Raw genomic sequence first — 20029 nt, forward strand, 5'->3', positions numbered from 1 at the left:
GTTAATTAGTGAAGTTTTAATATACTGAAAGTTATTAAGGTGGTTTTATTTGTAGAGGGATACGATTTATTATGGGATAGCATCAGTAATTGTAGTAAAGTAGTAATTGGCAGGCCTAACTCAACTTTTTATCATGCACAAGGAAAAGAAATTGCTATCAAATGGCATAAGAAGAAAAGTTCTGCCTGGACAATGAGATCAGGCGGCCAATCAGACATTGCGCTAACCAAAAGTTGCTGTTCTTTTAGAGGTCAATCATTTGTTGTTTTTTAAAGTTTGTCAAATTTACATATGTTTTCATAAAAACATAAATTATGTAGCAATTTCACCAACGTAAAAACAATCATCAGTACAAAGCTGAGAAACATGCAAAAGTTAAGTGGCGAGCTACTGCACGATGGGTCATGTAATACCACGTTCTTCCACAAGATGGTGTATGGAGTCACTCTGCCTCTCTCCCTGCATTCAGTCGAAACAAAGAAGCTCTTCATTCAGGTTCAAATAAGAACATGAACATAAGAACATAAGTGCTCAACATTTTTAACATCAAAGGCTAAATGACCCACTGCTGTCAGCCAGTGCTTTGAATTTAACGACCGTGTCTTTTCATGTGGTTGTTTGAGTTGCTTGATGTTATTTGCACTGCAAGGTCACTGCTCTGCACTGTGGCGTTGATGCCAAAGAAGAACTTTACCTTGTTTTTCCACAAAATCTTCAATGACATTTCAGTTTTAGGACTTTTGGTGGTTGTCAACGAAGAGGAAATGTCCCCACTGAGTGCTCATCATCTAATGAAGGCCATCAATCAGCGGATTAAATGTCTCCACAAATCAGCTCCAGTCAGGGATTTGAAAACTTTTCGAGGTGATCTCTACAGAAAGTAATAACGCCGCTGCTGGAAAAGAGGCTGAAGGGGTTGGACAGGCAGGACAATGAATGTGGAAAGTTCAAGTGTGATTCAGAGTGACAATTTTCAAGGGGAGGGTGGCGAGGACAGAAGGCCGAGGCGGGGAGGGCGAGGAAGAGGTGTGGAGGGGATTGAAGGAGGGGGACGGAGGGAGAGAGGGAGATTTTCTATAAGCAGAAGCTAAAGAGGTCAGACTGCAAGTTTCTGGGTCAGGGCGCATTAAACAAGCAGCCGCGCTGAGCCGTCGTGCTCGGCCCCGTGGCGACGCGGCAATGTGGACAAGCTTCCACCAACTGTGACCGCACATTAGGCACTTACTGCGAGCCATGCAGACACCGCTCAGGGCATCAACACATAAAGTTGCCCTTTATTTTAATCCACAGCATATAGGGGAACACACACAACTACATCCAAGAGGCCAGCAGCTAGCTGTGAAGCACGAGTGTGTGTGTGTGTGTGTGAGTGTGTGTCCGTGTGCGCCGACTGGCACAAATGTTAACCTTAACTCTCATCAGTAACGGTCCCAGGAACACCGCTGAGGGCATAAACACTGGAAGGTAGCGCGCTCAGGACATGGTATGGAATATATGCGGGATGAGAATGATTTGCAAGTCACTGAGTTGTCAGCGGGGCATGCATAGCTTATTTTCATGTCACATTCCTACGGTTGTTTGGCCGGGAACCCGTCTGACGAGCGCGCGCCCGCCCCAGCTCAGCCTGTAATTCTGGTGGTGAAATTTAGCCCGACTCCTGTTGATGCTCAGTGGCCGACAGTCACGCAGGGGAGAGGAGCATGCTGAGGCTCCTGGGAAATTGTTTTCTTTGAACAAGATGGAGATGATGGTTTGAGGTGAAACTGCAGAACAGGCTGTGACACAGATGGATGTTTTAAAAGGAGCGAAAAGGCAAGTAGACACATTACAGCCAACATCTTTTGACATGACGTAAAAACGGCGATCTTACTTCACGCAGCAAGGGAAAGAAGTTTGTCACCATCAGTTTACGACCAAAGAGAGCCGGGGACAATCTGACAGTGGCTGAAAAGATTCCCTGCATCACCGATAGAAATTCTTGATGTACACAACCCTTCAAACAACGATTTTCAGCCTCTCAAGGTGAAAAAATACAAGACCATGTCAGCATGTTCCAAAGTCTTTTTTTTTCTTGGTTTTCATTTTCATGGAACTAATCTGATCTAGACTCTGAGGCCCCATTTACATGACAATGTCAACCAGTAGTTTTAATAACCACATGTTAAGCACTATGAAGTTTACATCACCACCAGTTCACTGGAGTTGGACATGGTGGATTCAAACTTGATGTTGTAGCATTTAAACATGACATTTGTGAAAAGCTGAGTGTGTGTAGCATCGAATCAAATTCAGCTGCGTCATGAATATCTAGCTGAAAGCAGTTTTTATAAAGAAATTTGACAGATCATCTTGAGGGAATGAAATCAACTATTTGCTTTCAGTTAAAACCAGGTAGTTACTCTATTACAAGACCACAGAGCATGTGAGCTTACCTTGTTAGACAAATGCTTCAGTAGAACACCACTGGAGAAGGCTGGCGAGTCTCGTCTTTCCTCAGAGTTCATTAACTGCAGCAGCATCAGTCCACAGCAGAATCAATATGAGCATCTGAAACACATGACACCCATTCACACGGTAAACCAACAAGTACCTACAGTGCTGAGCAACGCTTTGTGTTAGAATTCTGTTTAGAAGAAAGCCAGTTACACAATTGAAACGTAACAAGAGGATAACTGTGTTTAGAAGTGTTTTAGAACGGTGTTAAGTGTTTTGTCCCAAACGAATGAGTCAAGAGTAAGTCTAAAGCATTTTCAATCAAGCATTGAAATGTTTTCCCTTACAGTAAAGATTTATTTGCATTCCCCACAAATCTGCTCGTCATTTTTTTGTTATATCTTACATTTCAGAAATACTGAGAACAATTCCATAACTGCCCTCCTCGCGACCTTCAGATTTCCTGACCTGCTTCATTTCTGACCTGTATTTAAAGACTAGTTAGGCTGATAATTACCTCTTATGTTGTGCTATTTGACCGAAGGCGCACTTTTTTCTTCCTCATATTTTTGTGGCTTATACGGTCCACATCACCGGTGGCATTTGCCGAGTCGTCATGGAGACGGACCTGTTGACATGAAAGCTCAGTAGCTATTAAGAAAGGGTTGGGGTTACGGCTGAAAGCCCTGGAAAATGCTTCTAAGTAGACCTTGAGTTGGATGTTTCATTAAACTGCTATTCTCTCGTCTTTCATGCTCAGTTTTAGTTCTCCTCCAAATGGTTTGTGTGACTCCGAATCGCATCTGGGGAAATAAAGGCGAATCCGAGAAGGCAGAAGTCTTTCTATCCTCTCGTGACACCGGCGCACTTTTGTATTCAAGCTGTGTTTACTGCTAATTTAATGTGACTAAACCAATTTTTTTTTTTTTTTTTTTTTTTTTAATTCAAAAGACAACTGCCTTTTGACGACTTCTGAACGACGCTCATTCATGCGGCTTCGCCGCGAGGCTAAAAGTGACAAGACGCTCTGAGTGGCAACTACAGCAAAAACTAAAACATGGCACTTTTGTCTGATTCATAAACTAAAGCTCAGCCAAAACAGGACTTTGAAAAAGGAGAAATATTCTTTCACGGGCAAATAATGGACCAGACTGAACTGAAAGCAGCCATTATACAAAAAAGAGACAAGAGAGAGCAAGAGAAAGAGGCAAATATCTTTCCAATTATCAGCTCTGGAGCATGTTCTTAAGAGTGAGCTGAAAAGACAGGTTATTAAGCTTTAATGCATCACAGCATAGGAACCATTCAAGGCCTTTTCCCTCATTAGACCTACCACCAGCCTTGCAGCACGTGCGCGTGTGTGCGCGCGCGTGCGAGCATGCTTTTGCAGCTAAGCACCTCGCACTATACTAAACACTTAAACACTGGTAATGAGAGTGTGAGTGCCGGCTAGTCCGCTTACAGACGGAATAATTGCAGATTTAGCCAACAAGGGCATTTCCATTCCCCTGTATAGATTGGATTAGCACATATACAGAAAACTGGAGTCACATTTTCCTAATAAAACCACTCAACGGGAGAGAAAAATGCTTTAAGAACCATGCCCAAGCAGTGTATATACAATATGTATGAAAGCTTTTGATAAATCCTTGAGCAACACAGAGAAAAGATTTAATCACATTTTTCATGGTGAAACATTGTTTTTTTCATGAAACAGGTAGAACTGAAGGTAATACTTATAGAAGAAAACACATAGCAGCAACAATTCTTCCTGGAATATTTTTTTCTTTTTTCGCACTTCAATTTCTTGCAGTTTTTTTTTTTTTTTCTCCGCTGTTCAAACGCAAACAAACAACCTGATGAAATTTCTGTGGACAATATATTGCCCCGGCCGGTGCCTGCACATTAAATGTGTAGTGCTGGGTTGAAACCGCAAAGCCTGAATTGGTTCGCCTTATTGAAATCCTCCGCATAATATCAGAAGGGAATCTATATACCCAAACAGGAAAAGGGAGTGGGAAGACAGGAGGCTCTGTGAAGAAAAAGGACTCTCTGATCAACCTGGGGAGGATGCAGGAGCTTTTAACGATCCGGCCCACCCGGCATGCTGGGACTCCGGCGCAGCCAGGAGTCTACATACGAACACATTAGCGAGACAAAACACCGTCTAACACTCGGTCCAAGTTCCAAAGGATCAATGAAGAAGTATTGGCTGCACTGCTTCTGCTCAGTCAGCCACCAACTCTCCTTCTGTCCGCCCCTGCGTCCCAGCGATCATCGCCATGTGTGCGCTCGGTGGCCCCGAGTCGGATGGGGATGACTTTCCCGTAGATGAGATGATTAATGTGCCTGCTCTAAGATGCTGAGTGAGATTGATGCTGCCCGCTATCCCCTCCATGGCTAATCTTTCATCCTTACAGTAAATATGACACAATGTCCATATGCACGCAAAAAAAAAAAAAAAAAAAAAAAAAAACTGCCTGATTACAAACAGCTTGCAAGTCCTCATCCCTTTTAATGATTACATCCAAAGGCACTCTCAGTCAAACGGCTGTTTGGCTTAATGAAATTAGCGGCTCTCACTATCTGCCTCTGAGCGCGAGGTAAGGAGTTTCCGCCGGGGTCACTCAGCTAAGTAACCCTAGTTAAGAAACTCTAATGCAAATGAGATGTAAATCAGGCTAAAACAGAACACTGGTTAATTTGGCCTCCTGACATTGCAAACAGTCACAGGGGGGATCTGATGCAAATCACATGCAAATGACAACTGACGGTCTTTGTCTCCATTGGCTAAAGGCTAAGAGCCTACGGGCTCGGGTTCACGTCTGGTTTTGTCTATGCAAATATTTGATTTATCCAAGTGGAACTAAAGAAAGTAAACACCCCGGTGGAGAGCGGGGCGGAGTGGTCGGCGAGGGGTTCACGACGGGTCGCGGGGCTCGTCATCGCGACAGCCGAAGCGTTATACACCCACACCGGTTGCAGGAGAGGAAAAACACTAACCTCAAACGAGAGGGAGCCAGACGCTACATTCCGACCACTCCGCATCCACTGAAAGCCAGGACCCAGCTGTGTGTGATCCAGCCAACTCCTACATCATCTGGAGCCATGCCTCGCATATTCACTCCTGAGATCAAGCCCCGCAAAGCCTGCATATAAATGCAGGAACCTGGCCCGGGTCGTATTACGTCTTGACAGACACCATATCTAAAGCCAAAGCCTCCTGAGAAGAGGTCAAACCTTTGTATGGACAAGCCCCGCAAGACCGTGCGACAGAGGTAAATTACTTTCTCTAATGCCGACCGACCTACAGTATGGATTCCTGCAGACGAGGGCTGTTAATTGATCTCCCCTCTAGAGCTTCTATCAACCATCTGCAGCCGGAGAAAGTAACCGGTGGCGGCTTCTGCTGCGTGCTTCTTTCCTTTATAAGTTCGCATTAAAACCCCAACCCTTGAGTCACGATTTGATTGGATTTATGTTGCAAAGATCTGCTGCCTCTTTCATGGAAGACAAGTCAACAGCAAACATGTAGCGAAGCCCTAACAGAGTCTCGCAGACTAATGGCACCCTGCAGTTTTCTGCACTCCAAACCACAATCCTACCTAGTTAATTGTTTCTGTCATGCTCGAGGAGCAAACTCGCAGCAGCATTACCATCTCCTCCAGGAAAGCGGTGCCGCACCAGCTTTCCCGCCTTCAATTCTCTGAAGGCCACCCCTTGAAGTAGCACAGCTGAAGAGTTAGTCATGTGGCTGTAACCTCAGATAACTTCTCGTCTTCTTGCACTTTGTTGATGCACACACGAGGAAAACCTCCAGAAGCATTGGCCTCATGTGATCTCAACTATCTCTACAAGAGTGAGGGAATAATGAGATGATACGCTTTGAAAAGAACACACTGACTGTAAAATAAAGCATTCTTTTAATGCTTCTTTTTCGGGCTGTGTCTTTGAGCACTTCTATTTAAGTCATTTGCGATGACTGGGGAGCTTTGTTCCTATAGCTTCATGCGGTACTGCACCATTTTCACCACTTAAAAAAGGGGGCATTCCACAGATTCGCGGCGTTCGTGGACTTTCCATTGTAATAAAGAATAGATGTGCCTCCCCATTGACAAAGTCAGGAAATGCTCGAAGACCGACTTTGATCTACCGACTTCTGTCTTGTTTTTCCACCAACGGAAGAAAGCGAACCGTTCAATAGCTGCGCCTTCAGTACAGTGAAATTATCAAAGTATTCTAATTTTGACAATGGGAAAGACAAGGGAGTGAAATCACTGAATTTTATCAAGTAAATTGAACTCTGGCCGGCAGATTATTGATTTTTTTTTTTTTCATGTACATCAGAATGAATATGAAAGCATGTTTTACCATCATTAACCATTGTGTGGGAGGTAGGAGCATTGTGTTTTAGACCTCATTCACACAACTTTTCAAGTGAAAACGCATTGCAGATGTTCTGAAAACAATGTCCATTTACACAGAAATGGCAGAAATGCTGAAAATTGTACAGTTTTCATGCCGACATGCTAATTGATGCCTTTTTTTTTTACGTTGAACCACACATTTGGGCTTGAGAACAATACACAGTAAACATTAGCAATGTTGAATACACAGACATTTGTACGGACAGACAACCAAGTTGGTTCACTATTATGGTGACTCGGCTATAAAACTACCAAGTTCCAGGAGTTTATGGACAGGGAGTCTCACTACTCTGGAGGACACCATTGTTATTGTCCATCCATGGTATTTCGTGAACTAACAACATCTTATAATGAGCTTTACCACATGATGAGACACTGTTTTGAATGAGCAAATACGATTAAGCTATAAAAGATAAAAAAATTCAGAAAAATAATGAAAAACAGAATTTGGGCAAAAATAAAATACAATCTGGAAAAAGTGAATTCAGATTTCCGACGGTCTCATTATCGTAGTTTATTAGTTGTGTTCCATCACGCAGCTTTATTCAACCTCATCTGTTAGGAGCATAAACGGCTCCTCAAATGCAGAAATGAGTCAATGGTAAAAGTATCCCTCGTGTCCTGGATGAACTTTGTGAACTTTTCTTTTTTTTTTTTTTTTTTCCTCCCAGTAGCGGCTCAGTTTAGAAGCCTGCCCACAGAGTCTAGCTTTTCCTTGTCCTTCAGGCACTCTTGAATGAAACCGTAGACAACTGTGGTAAGAGCCCAGCGCAGAAACACAAGGCGCTGGTGTCGGCTACCTCTGCTCCCGCACTTCCAAGCCTGCATGCGTGTTAATAGTTCACTAGTTCAACCTGGCTATCACACTTACTCTTTAAGCAGTCAGAAATCACCCCCAAAGGCAAAAAAAAAAAAAAAAACCCTCAATAACCCAAACTGACTCTCCTATATTCCGCAGCTCCTGCCTGTATGTAGGGACTGGACTATACTTTTCTCTGCGCGCTCACAGAAATACGGCACACTTCAGCTTTACGCCAGGTTTAACGGCTCACATTTTTTACTTGTGTCTTGCTGCTGCAGCAGCTCCTTTTTGTTGTGTGATCAATACACAGTCTAGACCGGAGTGTCTGCTTATCTTGGAGTTCCTGCGCATGTGGTACTAAACCAACATGGTACAGTTTGATTTTCGAGACGATAGAGAAGTCCAACAATACCCAAGTTTTAAGTGACGTTACCCCAGTTATAGATTGCTACACTGTCCAGTCGGCCTTCAGTTTAACATTTAAAATTCAGCGTTTCATTTGCCGGGGTTGGAACCCGTTACTGCTTCTTTTCCCATTATAACTATTACAAGAATGACTCACCATACCACCTTGTGGAAAAAAAGTGTTATTACAAGACTTGAGCTACTTAGACAGGTACTGTATATCCATTCCACACACACCAAAAAAAACCATTTGATAACTAGATATATGATGTGTTAAAGTTAAACCTTGAGGGCCATGCTGTGCTCACATTTGTGATCATGTGTTCGACAAGTTTGTCTCTTGCTTGCAATGATGGGAGGCTGATGACCAGCATGCACGAAAAGACTGGTGTATTTTGAAAACTGAGAGTAACCAAGGTGATTTTCTGCTAGTACAATAATACACAACCCCTCCGTGTACCATCAGTTGGTTTACGGTAGGCAGGCAGCTACACAAATAACTCAGAAGGGGTATTGTGTAAGATTTCTTTCTGCCCTTGTCATGAAAGTTTGCTATATTGGAGCTGACTTCGTCTGGACAGTCGAAGTGAAGTCTCCATATGCAGGGGAAAGATCTGCTAGTTGGCAGAGAAAACAACCAAATGAGGCGCTTGGAGCTTGGAAAACAAAGCAACAGAGAATTTGAAACCCTGTGAAGTTTTTCTTCTTTTAACAATTGGCCAGTTCATGCATGAGACAGTTTCTATGGTCTGATTTTTGTTATTTGGAAACAGACGATTCAGGCTGTCAGACACTAACTGTCATTCTGGCCACTAAGATCTGTTGATATCTTATTTACATCTGGATGAGGGGTTGCAAATTAGATGTTTTGTGAGTTGTGAGAGAAAAAAAAAAAAAATGTTTTTTTTTGTTTCTTGGAAGAATGATTGCTTCATTATTCATGGAAAACGCCCAGAATTTGCTGTTACAGTCCAGCACAACAAGCATCACCTACATTTTAAAGACTCGGACTCAGTCTTTAAACTTTACATGCAGCTCTACATCTCAGTCTGACAGCAAAAATCACTCAACAGATCTTTGTTGGCAGATCCCCGACACTGTTACTTCTCTGTAGAAGAGTAAAGGCAGGTGGAGATGTGCCTGCAGGTGCTTCCATGGACATCTCAACACTGCTGTCCATTGATCAGTCTGTGTCCGGAGGGCCCCGGCGGGTCGGATCGAGCTGCAAAACCGGCGCGCCAGCCTCTTTCGGCGTGATCCGCGCACCCTGAGCTACTGGTGATGAATCAAACTACTCCTGTCCTGCCTTCTCACTATTCATTTCATTCATAAACCCAAAATATTTCGAAGGTAGCCCATTGGCTGGGACGACGCTGCGTAAAAAGACGCCGCGCTCCCAGTACCAATGAGAAACAAGTAGTACGCGCTCTCCCTCTCTCCTGCTTTCATGCTCCCTCTTTAACCCTCTCTCATTTTTGTTCTCTCTCACTCTCTCTCTCTCGCCCTGCCTCAGTACATTACACCAGTCAAAACAACAGCCTGGCTTGAAGAGGAGAGCGCAGCGCAGTAACAAGTGCTACGTTTTGGGGGGACGGGGACGGCCGGACGACCACGTCGACCTACACCACTGCTGTCAGAGTGGATTGCACTTACTGGGCGTCACTCCTCAAAGCCCCCGGGGGACCGAGCCTTAAGTGGCGACTTGGTTCTATCTCAATCTCAAATTCCAGCCATCTGTGTTATTATGCTTGGCGCTTAAAAAAAAACCCTCTCACTGTACGTCATCTGCTTGACGACGGGGAAAAAGCACTTGAAAAATGAAACCTAACTGACCGATTGATCGGGCCCATTGACAGCTGTATCGACTGATCTTTAACTGAACTCCCTTGAAGTGGCAGCGAGCTGACGTCAGGCCCAATTCAATACGAGCCGATTCAATATTCACTTGCTTCTTTGGCAAAAATCTTGGTGGCACGCGAGAATTGAAGAAAAAAAAAAAAACCTAAAAAAAAAACAAGAGGCACACATGAATCAATAATAGCAGTGATCCAGTGACTCTCCATGAACTCGGAGCCAGTGTGCCACTGTTTGTGGGGAACTGGGTTGACGGGGTTGTGGAGGGATTCGGAGGTACAACACTGCCATCTATGGAGCAGTCTGGACGCTGCAGGCGCCCAACAGATTACATCATCATGTTGAAGGTGCTTTTCTGAGATGCTGTGGCTCAGACAAAGAAGCAGGGCCAGAGACAGTTGGACTAAATATAAAAAGAGAAGCAGGGAAAGTTTGAAAGAAGTGCATGTGGGTGTGTAGAGAAAAAGCCACTTGAGGATTTTGAAAGAATAGATTTATTTACAAGTGTTAAAAAAAATTTTCCCACAGGTATGATGCTTGCAGAAACGCCCAATATTTTAGTCCATCAACATTCACACGTCGTGATAGTTTCAATCTGTACTGATTGACGCTGCAGACATATGGTTATCCGTTTTCTCCGATGTCTACAGAAAAGGTCTCAGAGGGATACAACCTCGTTGACCCCACTGCCGGAGACTCTTCAATCTGCCATGAACACCAACAGACACACCCAACAACCAGGATACAAAACCCTTCATAATGTTTCCAGGTCTGCTCATTATTTCCAGAAAACAGCTTCAGAATGGTTTTCTTTGACCAATATAATTAAAATCAAAAGCTTTGCATCCCACCTGTGATCTCTGCTGACCCCTTAATGAAAACCAATGATTTAAGGAAAAAAGTGATCATCTGAGAAGTCAGGAACTAACTTTGGTCTGCATGTATCCCAGCTCCAATACAATTCTGATTTCAAGCCTGATGAACAGGCTGATTCTAGCAAATTCACTTGATCAGGATCCAGCCACGACAAATAAAAGTCTCATTGTCCCAACAGCTCAAGAGGTGACGCAGAGCAACGGAGAAGTGGCGGCCGTGACGTGAGCCTGCTCTCTGAAAACACTGAACAAGGCTCACACATTTCCCCAGGAATTCATAAAAGCCTCATTTTCATAGAGTCAAACAATTCACATTACAGTGTGAAAACACCACCAGCCTGTTGTGCGTTTGATTCCGTGGTTTCTCGCTGCCTCCTAGTGCCTCCATCCACAAACTGCACCGAGCCGCATGGGGGCAACACTCAGAAAACAGGGAGCGTGACTGGTGAAGAGACCAGTTTTGAACAGTGTGAATCTGAAAAAACAGAAAAGGGACCTGTTCTCACCAGTGAAAGAGGAAAGCTCAAGCTGCTCTCTTCGAGAAGCAGACGCACACAGTTCAAATAAACTTGAGAGTTCTTGCCTGGAATCAAATATAACATGCTTGTTTGGTTAACGAAAGGTCCCAGTAGTTATGAATTTAGCAACAACGAGTTGTCTCCTGTAGTTTTATTAACTATGACTCAACAAATAAAAGACAAATGTGAGGCCTGAAAGGAAAGTAATCACTCCCAGATATTCTTCAACCTCACTCATTTTAGAGCCCGTTTTAATACTTAATTTAAATTCAGACCATGCCGATACCACTGGTGCCGTTTCCATTATTTTTCCTTTTATATTTTGAAACATTTCCACTTTTAATAAGAAACAAGAACAATTTGATATTTGGACCATAAATCGAGTAACCTGTGTAAGCTACAAGGCTGAACTGTGGTGAGAGCGGTCACCAACATGGACACACACACCACACTTTGTTTCAGTTTAAAGTTCTAATTTTTAACGCAAGTACTGAGCTTTTGCACAGCCTACATGAATAGCACTGGAGACTAAGTGGTCGTCAACAAAGAAACCTCACAACACTGAAGTTTACTTATTAAAACGACCTTAGCACTTGGATTTGTTTTCATGTCGCACATGTATAAGCTCCTCCAACCACCGACACAATGGAGCTCTTCAGGGCCGTGCGACGCGCCGATCCTCCGTCTCTCTGAGCCAATCGCCCGGGCGCGCATGTTGAAGAACTCCAGGCAGCTTTGATTTTCACAGCGTTTGCCGATAAGTGCCTTGTAGTGGCGTGCTTCTCGTCAACCGCTGGTAGATGCAAACATGCAGCCAGGCACTTCAGAACAGCCTTGCAGTTTCTGCCCCATTCTTCCACTGGCAAGCATTCAAACCTCTGACCAAATTTTCAGGGCCACTGATGAAAGCTGGAGAGAAACACTGAGCTTTACATTCAAAACGGAAGCCTTTTCATTCTGCAGGTTTAAGGGAAAATCGATGTTTACATTGACGCACCGTTAAAACGGAGCCTTTCTTCACAGTGACGGGGCAAATCGCATAAATGCCGTGGATCCAGCAGAACCCTGAACTAGTTCACCCCAAACATTTACACTGGTGCTTTTCTGGCTGGACGAGCCCGAGTGTGTGTTGTGAAGAACATTAATTTGACACCGAGAGCCAAGCTCACCTGGACTGGACTTCAGCTTCTCAATGACGGGCTTTTAAATGGATGAGCCAAAAGCTTTTCAGAGCAGACGAGAGGTTTTTAATGATGCAGCGTGTCATCAGCAGAAGATACAATCCCTCAAAACAGCCTGAAGAGTAATTTGTTAACTCCGGCTCGTAGCGGCCGACCTTCTTTCTCAAAGCCGTTTGGTCTGTGAAAAGCCGTCAGGTTTCACCCATAATCAGGAACTATTGCTCTGATGTTTCTGGTACAACTTCAGAGTTTAGGGAGCACCGGGGAGTATGAATCGCTCTTTATTAGATAAAAACTGCAGCACTATAAAAGTCAGAGTTCTGAGAAGAAGAAAATTAAAAGAAAAAGAAAAAAACTCTAGACAGCTTAGACATGAGCTGACTCATAAGAATAGACCGATCCAATAGCAGAACACAGGCCAGTGGGCAGCGGCTGACGCACCGCCGAACATATCCAAACCCAATCATTTCTTTGTTTACGTAACGAAATTACAAGTATTCAAGTTTATTTGGTCAAATCAGGCGAGCAGGGCATGGATTTTGTGCATGTCAATGCAGGGTGATGGGAGTTAACCGTCTGCACGGGGGCACAAGATTTGATTCTGAATGCGATTGATTTAGCAATAAAACCCAGCCTCATCAATCATACTGTTGTGCACTCTGAATCCTGAAAGCTGTTTTTTTTTTTTTTTCCTTTTCCTCCCCTTCATGCATGCAGCACATGGAAGCAAAAAGTCTTGCAGATGACTTTGAACAATCCTATAATCGTGTTTAAAGAAAACTTTAGGAACAGATCGAGTGGGTTCATCCATCTCCGGTAACCACTTTATCCTGACCAAGGTCACGGTGAGCCGGAGGAAGGCGGGCGACATCCTGCAACGGTCGAACTCAGTCACACTTACAGTCGATCTGGAGTCGCTAATTCCCCTTAAAAGCATGCCTTTAGATTGGCTTCTCCACACCGCACCCCAACGAAAACCCCCGCAAACACAGAACACGTGCACTTTAAACACACGGCGGCAGCCAGCAGGCTCAAAAAAAGCAACTTTTGTTCCGCCTTGAGCAGTCGGCAGGAATAAAACGGACGACTTCAAGAGGTCTCCAAACCGATTCCTTGATGTTACAACGTCTTTCGACACTCCTTAATACCTGTAAATCCCACAGGGAAAAATTAAATCCCTTTGATCTTGTCCAGTCTGCCCTTGGTATCCTGTTTGTGTGGCGTTTCCATGTCTTCAGAAATGACTGGATTTCCCAAACAGCCGTTGCGGCGACTTCTCCAGAGGTTGGCTAGGTGTTCGGTTCCCTTCAGCCGATACTTCTCCACATAAAGAGATGCATCCACAGATTGGACGGCAGAACTTCGCTGGCCTTCAGAGGGGGGCCGAGGGGAGGTGAGGGCTGACGGAGACTGGTGATGAATGTGGCGTCGGCTCGGGCAAACTATCGATTGCACAACTACTGTCTGGAAAAATAATGGGGGCATGATTAAAGAGGGGCGAGGGGAGCGGAACGGGTTGTGGAGGTAAACTAAGGGTTAATATGAGGAAGGCAACCTGCTTGTGCGGGTAAGGCAGAATCAAAACGCTCACCTTTGGGAGAAGACGCGGAGGTCGAGGTCAGGTTACTCTCTGGGGCGTCGTTTGGGACCTCGTCATCGCAGCACATGAACACGTCGATGGGTCCCAAACTGCTGCAGAGGTGAATCCTGAAGGCCTGAGAACAGGTGACAGAGTAAGTACACATGTAGCAGAGAATGAACTCCAGAGCTCATTTCATCTTTTAGAGCGGTGTTGAAATAAAGACGTACGTCTTCTGGATGCGCCACGTCAACTTTTGTCTCGACGGGAGCTTTGACTGCAATCACCGTCTGGTCCTTTAAGGCGGGAATCGCCAGGAGATCTTCATACGTCACATAAGCGTGCGTGAGGCACGAGGTCAGGGAGGACAACAGGTAAGGACTGACGTTTGTGTGCATGATTCAAGCACCAAGGCGAACATTTAATTTCAATCCATTAAAACAGGATATCCATGAGTGTAACTGTCTTCGTAGAGCTGGTACAGCTGCGACGTGCAGTCCTCGATCAGCTCGTCGAGCGCCACCTCCGCCTGAATGAGAGCTTGGATTTCAGTTTTTTTCACGCGTTGGGTCAGTTGTGGGCCCCTGTGCAGAGTGGGGAAAAGAAAAAAAATTTACACTTTTGGCCAATTTATGTTGAAGGTTTGTGTAATCTCATCTTAACCCATTATAAAGCCTGTTTACGCTGCCATATACGCGAGGAGCAGTCATTTGCTGGATGAGCAGCAATGAAACATTTCCCAGCTTTTCTTTGCCAATGACTTGCTGGGTGGATTGTCTTATTCATGTTTGAAGAGCTAAACCTCTGAAGTCAGCCACTGAAGTCCAGATACTTGTCTTATTTGTCAAAAGCAATGCAAAGAAAAGCTTTCGGCCAATTTTTCATGGATGCAACAAAAAAAAAAAAAAAAAAAAAAAACCACACTTCTGACAAATGTTACAGCTTTTGAAAAGAACAGAGTAATACATATGGCTAGAAATGTGACTTATTTAATTATACTTACAGCCACCGCATGAGGTTTTTGGATTTCTTCTCGAGGAGCATGACCCCTTGCAGGACGTTGGTGACGTCGTAGAGGCGCCGTTTGGGGACGTCGAGCCGCTGCGCGATCGCATTCAGGTCAAGCACCGTGTTGGGGCGCTCGATCAGCTCGGCAAACTTCTTTGCCAGAGCACCCAGAGAGAGAGAGCGGTCGTAACTTCTGTTTCCTATTAGACGTGATGGGCAGAATGTGAGAGAACAGATGAGAGGTTTGAACACAAAAGCCATTTTAACACAAAATGTTTCATATGGACATAGGTTTTTTTTTTTTTTTTTGGTAAAAAAAAAAAAAAATCCAAATATTACAAATATAATTACAAATATCCTACTGTTGCTGTTTAAGTTTTGAACCAAAGTACAGATTTCACACCAGTGCCACAACAGTGTCACTTGCTTGCCATTATTTCAAGTGAGGATTAGAATGATTGTTTTCCTAATGGTGCTATTATTCATTTGTGAGGCAGCCTAAGAGAGTGAGGGGTCCAATTCAAAGGTTTTTTTTCCCCCCCTAATTTACAAACTTTTGATGTAGACATTGTATTACACTGGTATACATTGAAGACCAAATGTAAATTCTTTGTTTTCATATGATTAAGACACTTTGTTAACAAACGCTTTAGATTAAGACTGCCTTGAAATGCAGCAAAGAATTCTAAACATACAATTCAAAATGTGATTAATCATGATTAGTTACATAAATACTGCAAATAATCTTTTGACGGCCCTAACGGCAACATTTTGAAAACGATGCAGAAACAGTGTCGGCTCAGTAGTTTCATATTGGGCCACTAGTGGGGGCTGTTGTTTGTTTTGATAACAATGCACAGTAGCAGCATTTCCACCATGTACGGAGACCGAGCCTGAACTTTTTCATAAAGTTGCATCTTTATTGGCTCCAAACACCGCTGTCATGTAAACTTGCACTTAACACAACAAAGGTTTTGCATCTTCACTTGAAAACGCTGTTGTAAACAGGGGCGAAGAGAAAATAAAGCTAAAAAAATGTTGAGCTGCAACAGGTTCCATATAGCATCACTCTTCTGACTCTTGATTTTGAAACAGATTTATGCATCCACCAAAAGGTGGCACACTGAAAACACCAAGGTATCTTTCTGTCCTTTACCACAAAATTAAACCATCACTGCTGTGATCTTCTATAAACTGAAATGGCTTACTATAATCTGCAGGCACATCTGTATGCTAAAATGAACAGACTCACTCTTCTTGGCCTCACTCTGCGTTGTTTTGCTGATTTTGGCAGAAGGGCCAGCATCACCATCATCAGCTTCCATCTCCAGTTTCCTCTTTTCCTGTGGAAACACATTCATAACAGCTTGTTAAAAAAGGCATCAATTTGACTGATCAAAGGTGATTAATTATGATGACCACAGTGATTTATAGTTGTTTGCAGTTAGAAGTAGACAACACGTTCTCATCAGCTTGGAATGGGGAGGATGACTTTCTAAGTCCTGCACCGTGGTGTTGTCGGCATCGTCGCTGAAAGCTTCCTGTTTAAAGGGGGACTCGTGCGCCTCATCCTGCACTTGTAAAGTGTCCTCTTCTTTGACGCATGGCACACTGCTCTCATCACGAGCCGTCTTTTCATCATGTTCAACGGTCTGACTTCCATCCTCATGAGATCGTATACCACCACTGTCCTCCACGTCTGCATCAGTACCACCGGCTGTCGGCACGCCAGTATCATCAGTCCTGTATCTCAATCTGTGGGTTCGCTCAAATTCCATGTAGTCGTCGATCTTTTGCTGGCGTTCTTGAGGCGAGAGAAATTTAAAGAGGCTGGGAACATAATCCGGACTGAGAGGGTTGTCGCTTTTCTGTCCTGCAGCAGAATGACACAAACATCTCATCACCAAATGGAGACATACTTAAATATTTAAAGAATGGATGTGACATTAATAAATTGGGATATATGCATTTTGATTTCATTAAAGAGGATGTCGAGCAAAAACACTGAATTTTAAAAGCATATAGCATTTTCCAGTGTCACTGAAGTAACGCAGTTATGACTAAATATCATCTCTCTCACAAAAGATACAGATTTAGAAAGAGAGTTGCCAGATCTGAGAGAAAACAAGTCAAACAGCCATTTTGAAACAAGCACAATGCTTGGATTGAAAATACACTCCTGCAAAATTTATATAAACTGCTTTAAAAAAAAAAAATTCCAACAATGTAATATTTACAGAGTAGCCCCATAAACAAGCAGTATATCAGTATTATTCACTTAGCACCAAATAAAGGTCTTCTGTAGATGTATAACTTTTGGCATTTCAATAAAAGGGAGATAATCTTTAAATATTAATAGAATAGAATAGAAGAATAGAATACAATAGACTTTATTGTCATTGCACGGGGGGGGGGGGGGGGGGGGGGGGGGTACAACGAAATTACATGGGAGCTCATATAAAGCTACAATTCACCTCGATTAAAAATGGCAGAGTGATATGACAATACTTTGTTTACATGAATGTCTCTCCTAAGTCCACTCAAAGTCCACTCAAAAAACAGACACTGGCAAAAAAAAAAAAAAAATCTGGAATGCAGCTTTAATCAGATATTATCCATGCAATTAAAGTGTTCAGTTAAATAAAAAAAATACATTTGACAATATTTTAAATTTGAGGGTAATACACACACACACACACATTATATATATAGGTTTCTTCCCTTTAATTTTTGTTTTCCTTTTCTGCCATTGCTTATGCTTGTTCACGTAGAATTGTTGAGATTTCTCTGTAAAGCTGCCTTCAGAGGACTGTTCAATTTGGCGCCACGTGAATAAAAATGACCCGAATTACTGCAAAGACATTATTTGAGTACTCTTAATAGTTTTGTGCACCAAAATATCCTTAATTGTCTCCTGAAAAATAATCATTACTTCAAAACGCATGAAGCTAAAGGAGTGGAGGCACATAGCAACATGAGGCTAGGTTTTCCTGGGTGTTTGCTCACCTGAGACAAAGTGCTCGCTGCACAGCCTGGAGTGAGCTGTCGGAGTCCAGTAGTACCTTTTCATGGCTGCGATCCATTCCTGTCTGCGTGCCTTTTCTTGGGGGAAGTAATAGAAAGTTAAGTCCCTCTTTTGGGCTTTGGTGTTGTTGCAGCCCACAGCAGCGCACAGAGACGGCATTACTTTTTGAATTCGGTCCTCAAGATGGCGTCGAAAAACCCGCGACTTTCTCCCGTCGGCAACAACCAGTCCCTCCACGTGTTTCCCTTGAAATACAAGCCGACAAAACACCAGGCACTCCAGACCCCTATCCCGCAGGTTTCCTTAAAATGCTGATTTTAAGTAAACCACACGCAAAACAGAGCTTCCGGAAATGCTTTCAAAATAAGAGCATGTATTTCAAACCTCCGAATGTTCCCGTTAAATGTTAAGTTCAGGTAATTATAACTTAGGATAAGACTTACAAACATGTAATTTCAAAGTAGTTAATGTTTCATGTGTCTGTAACCTTACTGTGCTTTGTAAAGCAAACCCAACTGGCTGACGGGTGGAATCAGGGCAGGGGAGTTGATGGAGGTCAAAGGTCACACTCTAGGCACTGTCTGTTATGGGACTCAAGAGTGAGAACTTCCAATCCATCCCCTAACCCTCCAGCTTCTAGAGCACAACCAAAAAAAAAAAACATCAGTGGCAGTGGATGGTAACAACACCATGCATCTCACCAAAGTAGCAATCTTTTTAAAAAAAAAATAATAATAAACCTGTACTCCTTTCAATAATCACACCGTTTTAACAATATTTGTGTCTTTATCCTGCCCTTTTCTCTAACCTTTCCCAAATACTTACCAATATACACTGTTTACAGGAAAGACGAAAAATAAACATTGCCTTTTTACTTTTAACAACTCCAAATAAGCACCATAATGTGCCCATATGTTTTATTTCAGAACTACATGTGCTATAAAGCAATCTTGGTCTTGAGATGATATTTTCAAGGTCTTGGGATGCTCTGGTCTAAAATCAGTCTCAAGTTAGGTTGTCTTGTCTTTCGATTATCTGGTCTCATTCTGGATCCCCAGTCATAGATCAAGACTTAGTGGTGACTCAGTCGAGGGTTGACGGTCTTGACAACATTAGTATCCCAAGCTTGAAAGAATATTATGCGAGTTTAGTTTTTTGATCAACCAAATCAAAACGTGCCTTTATTCTGAAAATACATGGAGCGGTTCCGGTGTTGACATTCGGGATCCTTCGTGTGACGTAATTCATCACGTGTGAGGAAGCACTGCGGAGCTAACTTCATTAAAAAAACAGAGCAAATATCCACGCTTTGTGTTTCATGAAAACACTCGACGTGTTGTACATTTGTGTATCAACTTGTGTTTGTAAACTCCATGTTTTTGCTTCACGATATCAACGCACAGTTTGATTTTCTTACCGGGGCTTCTTCGGGCGTCTCGAGCTGGGGACAGCTGATCAGCCCCTTCGTTGTCCCGCTGTTCTCCGAAACGCACATGGGGATGTCGGCGTTCGTCACCGGGGCAGCGCGTGAACAGACGTCGGTGACTGCAAATGACGACCCGGAATCCGACAAAACTCCGTCAGTCGTGTCGTCTTCTCCTGTTTGCTCCTCCATTTCCTCAGAATATACCTCCTCCTGCTCGTCCATTCAGCCTTCCGTACCATTAAGATACATCTGCGTGATGTTTCTCTGCGTCGTGACTCGTCTCTCTTTCCCGCGGACGCCTTTTAACTAATCTGCATGCCGGTTGCTCATTGGTAAACTATGTGTACGTAATGACGTATGTACGTATGACGTCTGCAGCTGGGTGGCTATGATTTCGGCATTTTTAAATGAACCCACTTATCCCAACTGTATGAGATACTCTCCATATCAAAATATACACGTACAGCTATCAAACAATATATTTATTAAAACACCA

The 20029-nt window shown here is 43.4% G+C and overlaps 1 protein-coding gene across 4 annotated transcripts; it reads right to left on the minus strand.

The window, feature by feature from the left end:
- Positions 1-10404: 10404 nt before the first annotated feature.
- Positions 10405-19653, minus strand: e2f3 (E2F transcription factor 3). 4 transcript variants are annotated; one of them, XM_030082208.1, is made up of 9 exons: positions 18270-18414; positions 18089-18184; positions 16591-16955; positions 16335-16425; positions 15078-15282; positions 14524-14658; positions 14305-14419; positions 14087-14210; positions 10405-13959 (listed from the first exon to the last, which is right to left on the minus strand). In XM_030082208.1, the coding sequence occupies exons 2-9, from the start codon at positions 18150-18152 to the stop codon at positions 13868-13870; spliced, it is 1191 nt and encodes a 396-aa protein (XP_029938068.1). In that variant the 5' UTR covers positions 18153-18184; positions 18270-18414; the 3' UTR covers positions 10405-13867. The 4 variants fall into 4 exon arrangements, with proteins under 4 accessions (XP_029938068.1, XP_029938067.1, XP_029938069.1 ...); XM_030082207.1 differs by having other exon boundaries at positions 18089-18414; XM_030082209.1 differs by lacking the exon at positions 18270-18414 and having other exon boundaries at positions 18145-18235.
- Between the last annotated feature and the right edge of the window lie 376 nt (positions 19654-20029).

Source organism: Salarias fasciatus, chromosome 22 (assembly GCF_902148845.1).
Source record: "Salarias fasciatus chromosome 22, fSalaFa1.1, whole genome shotgun sequence".
In the NCBI taxonomy this organism is placed as follows: Eukaryota; Metazoa; Chordata; class Actinopteri; order Blenniiformes; family Blenniidae; genus Salarias; species Salarias fasciatus.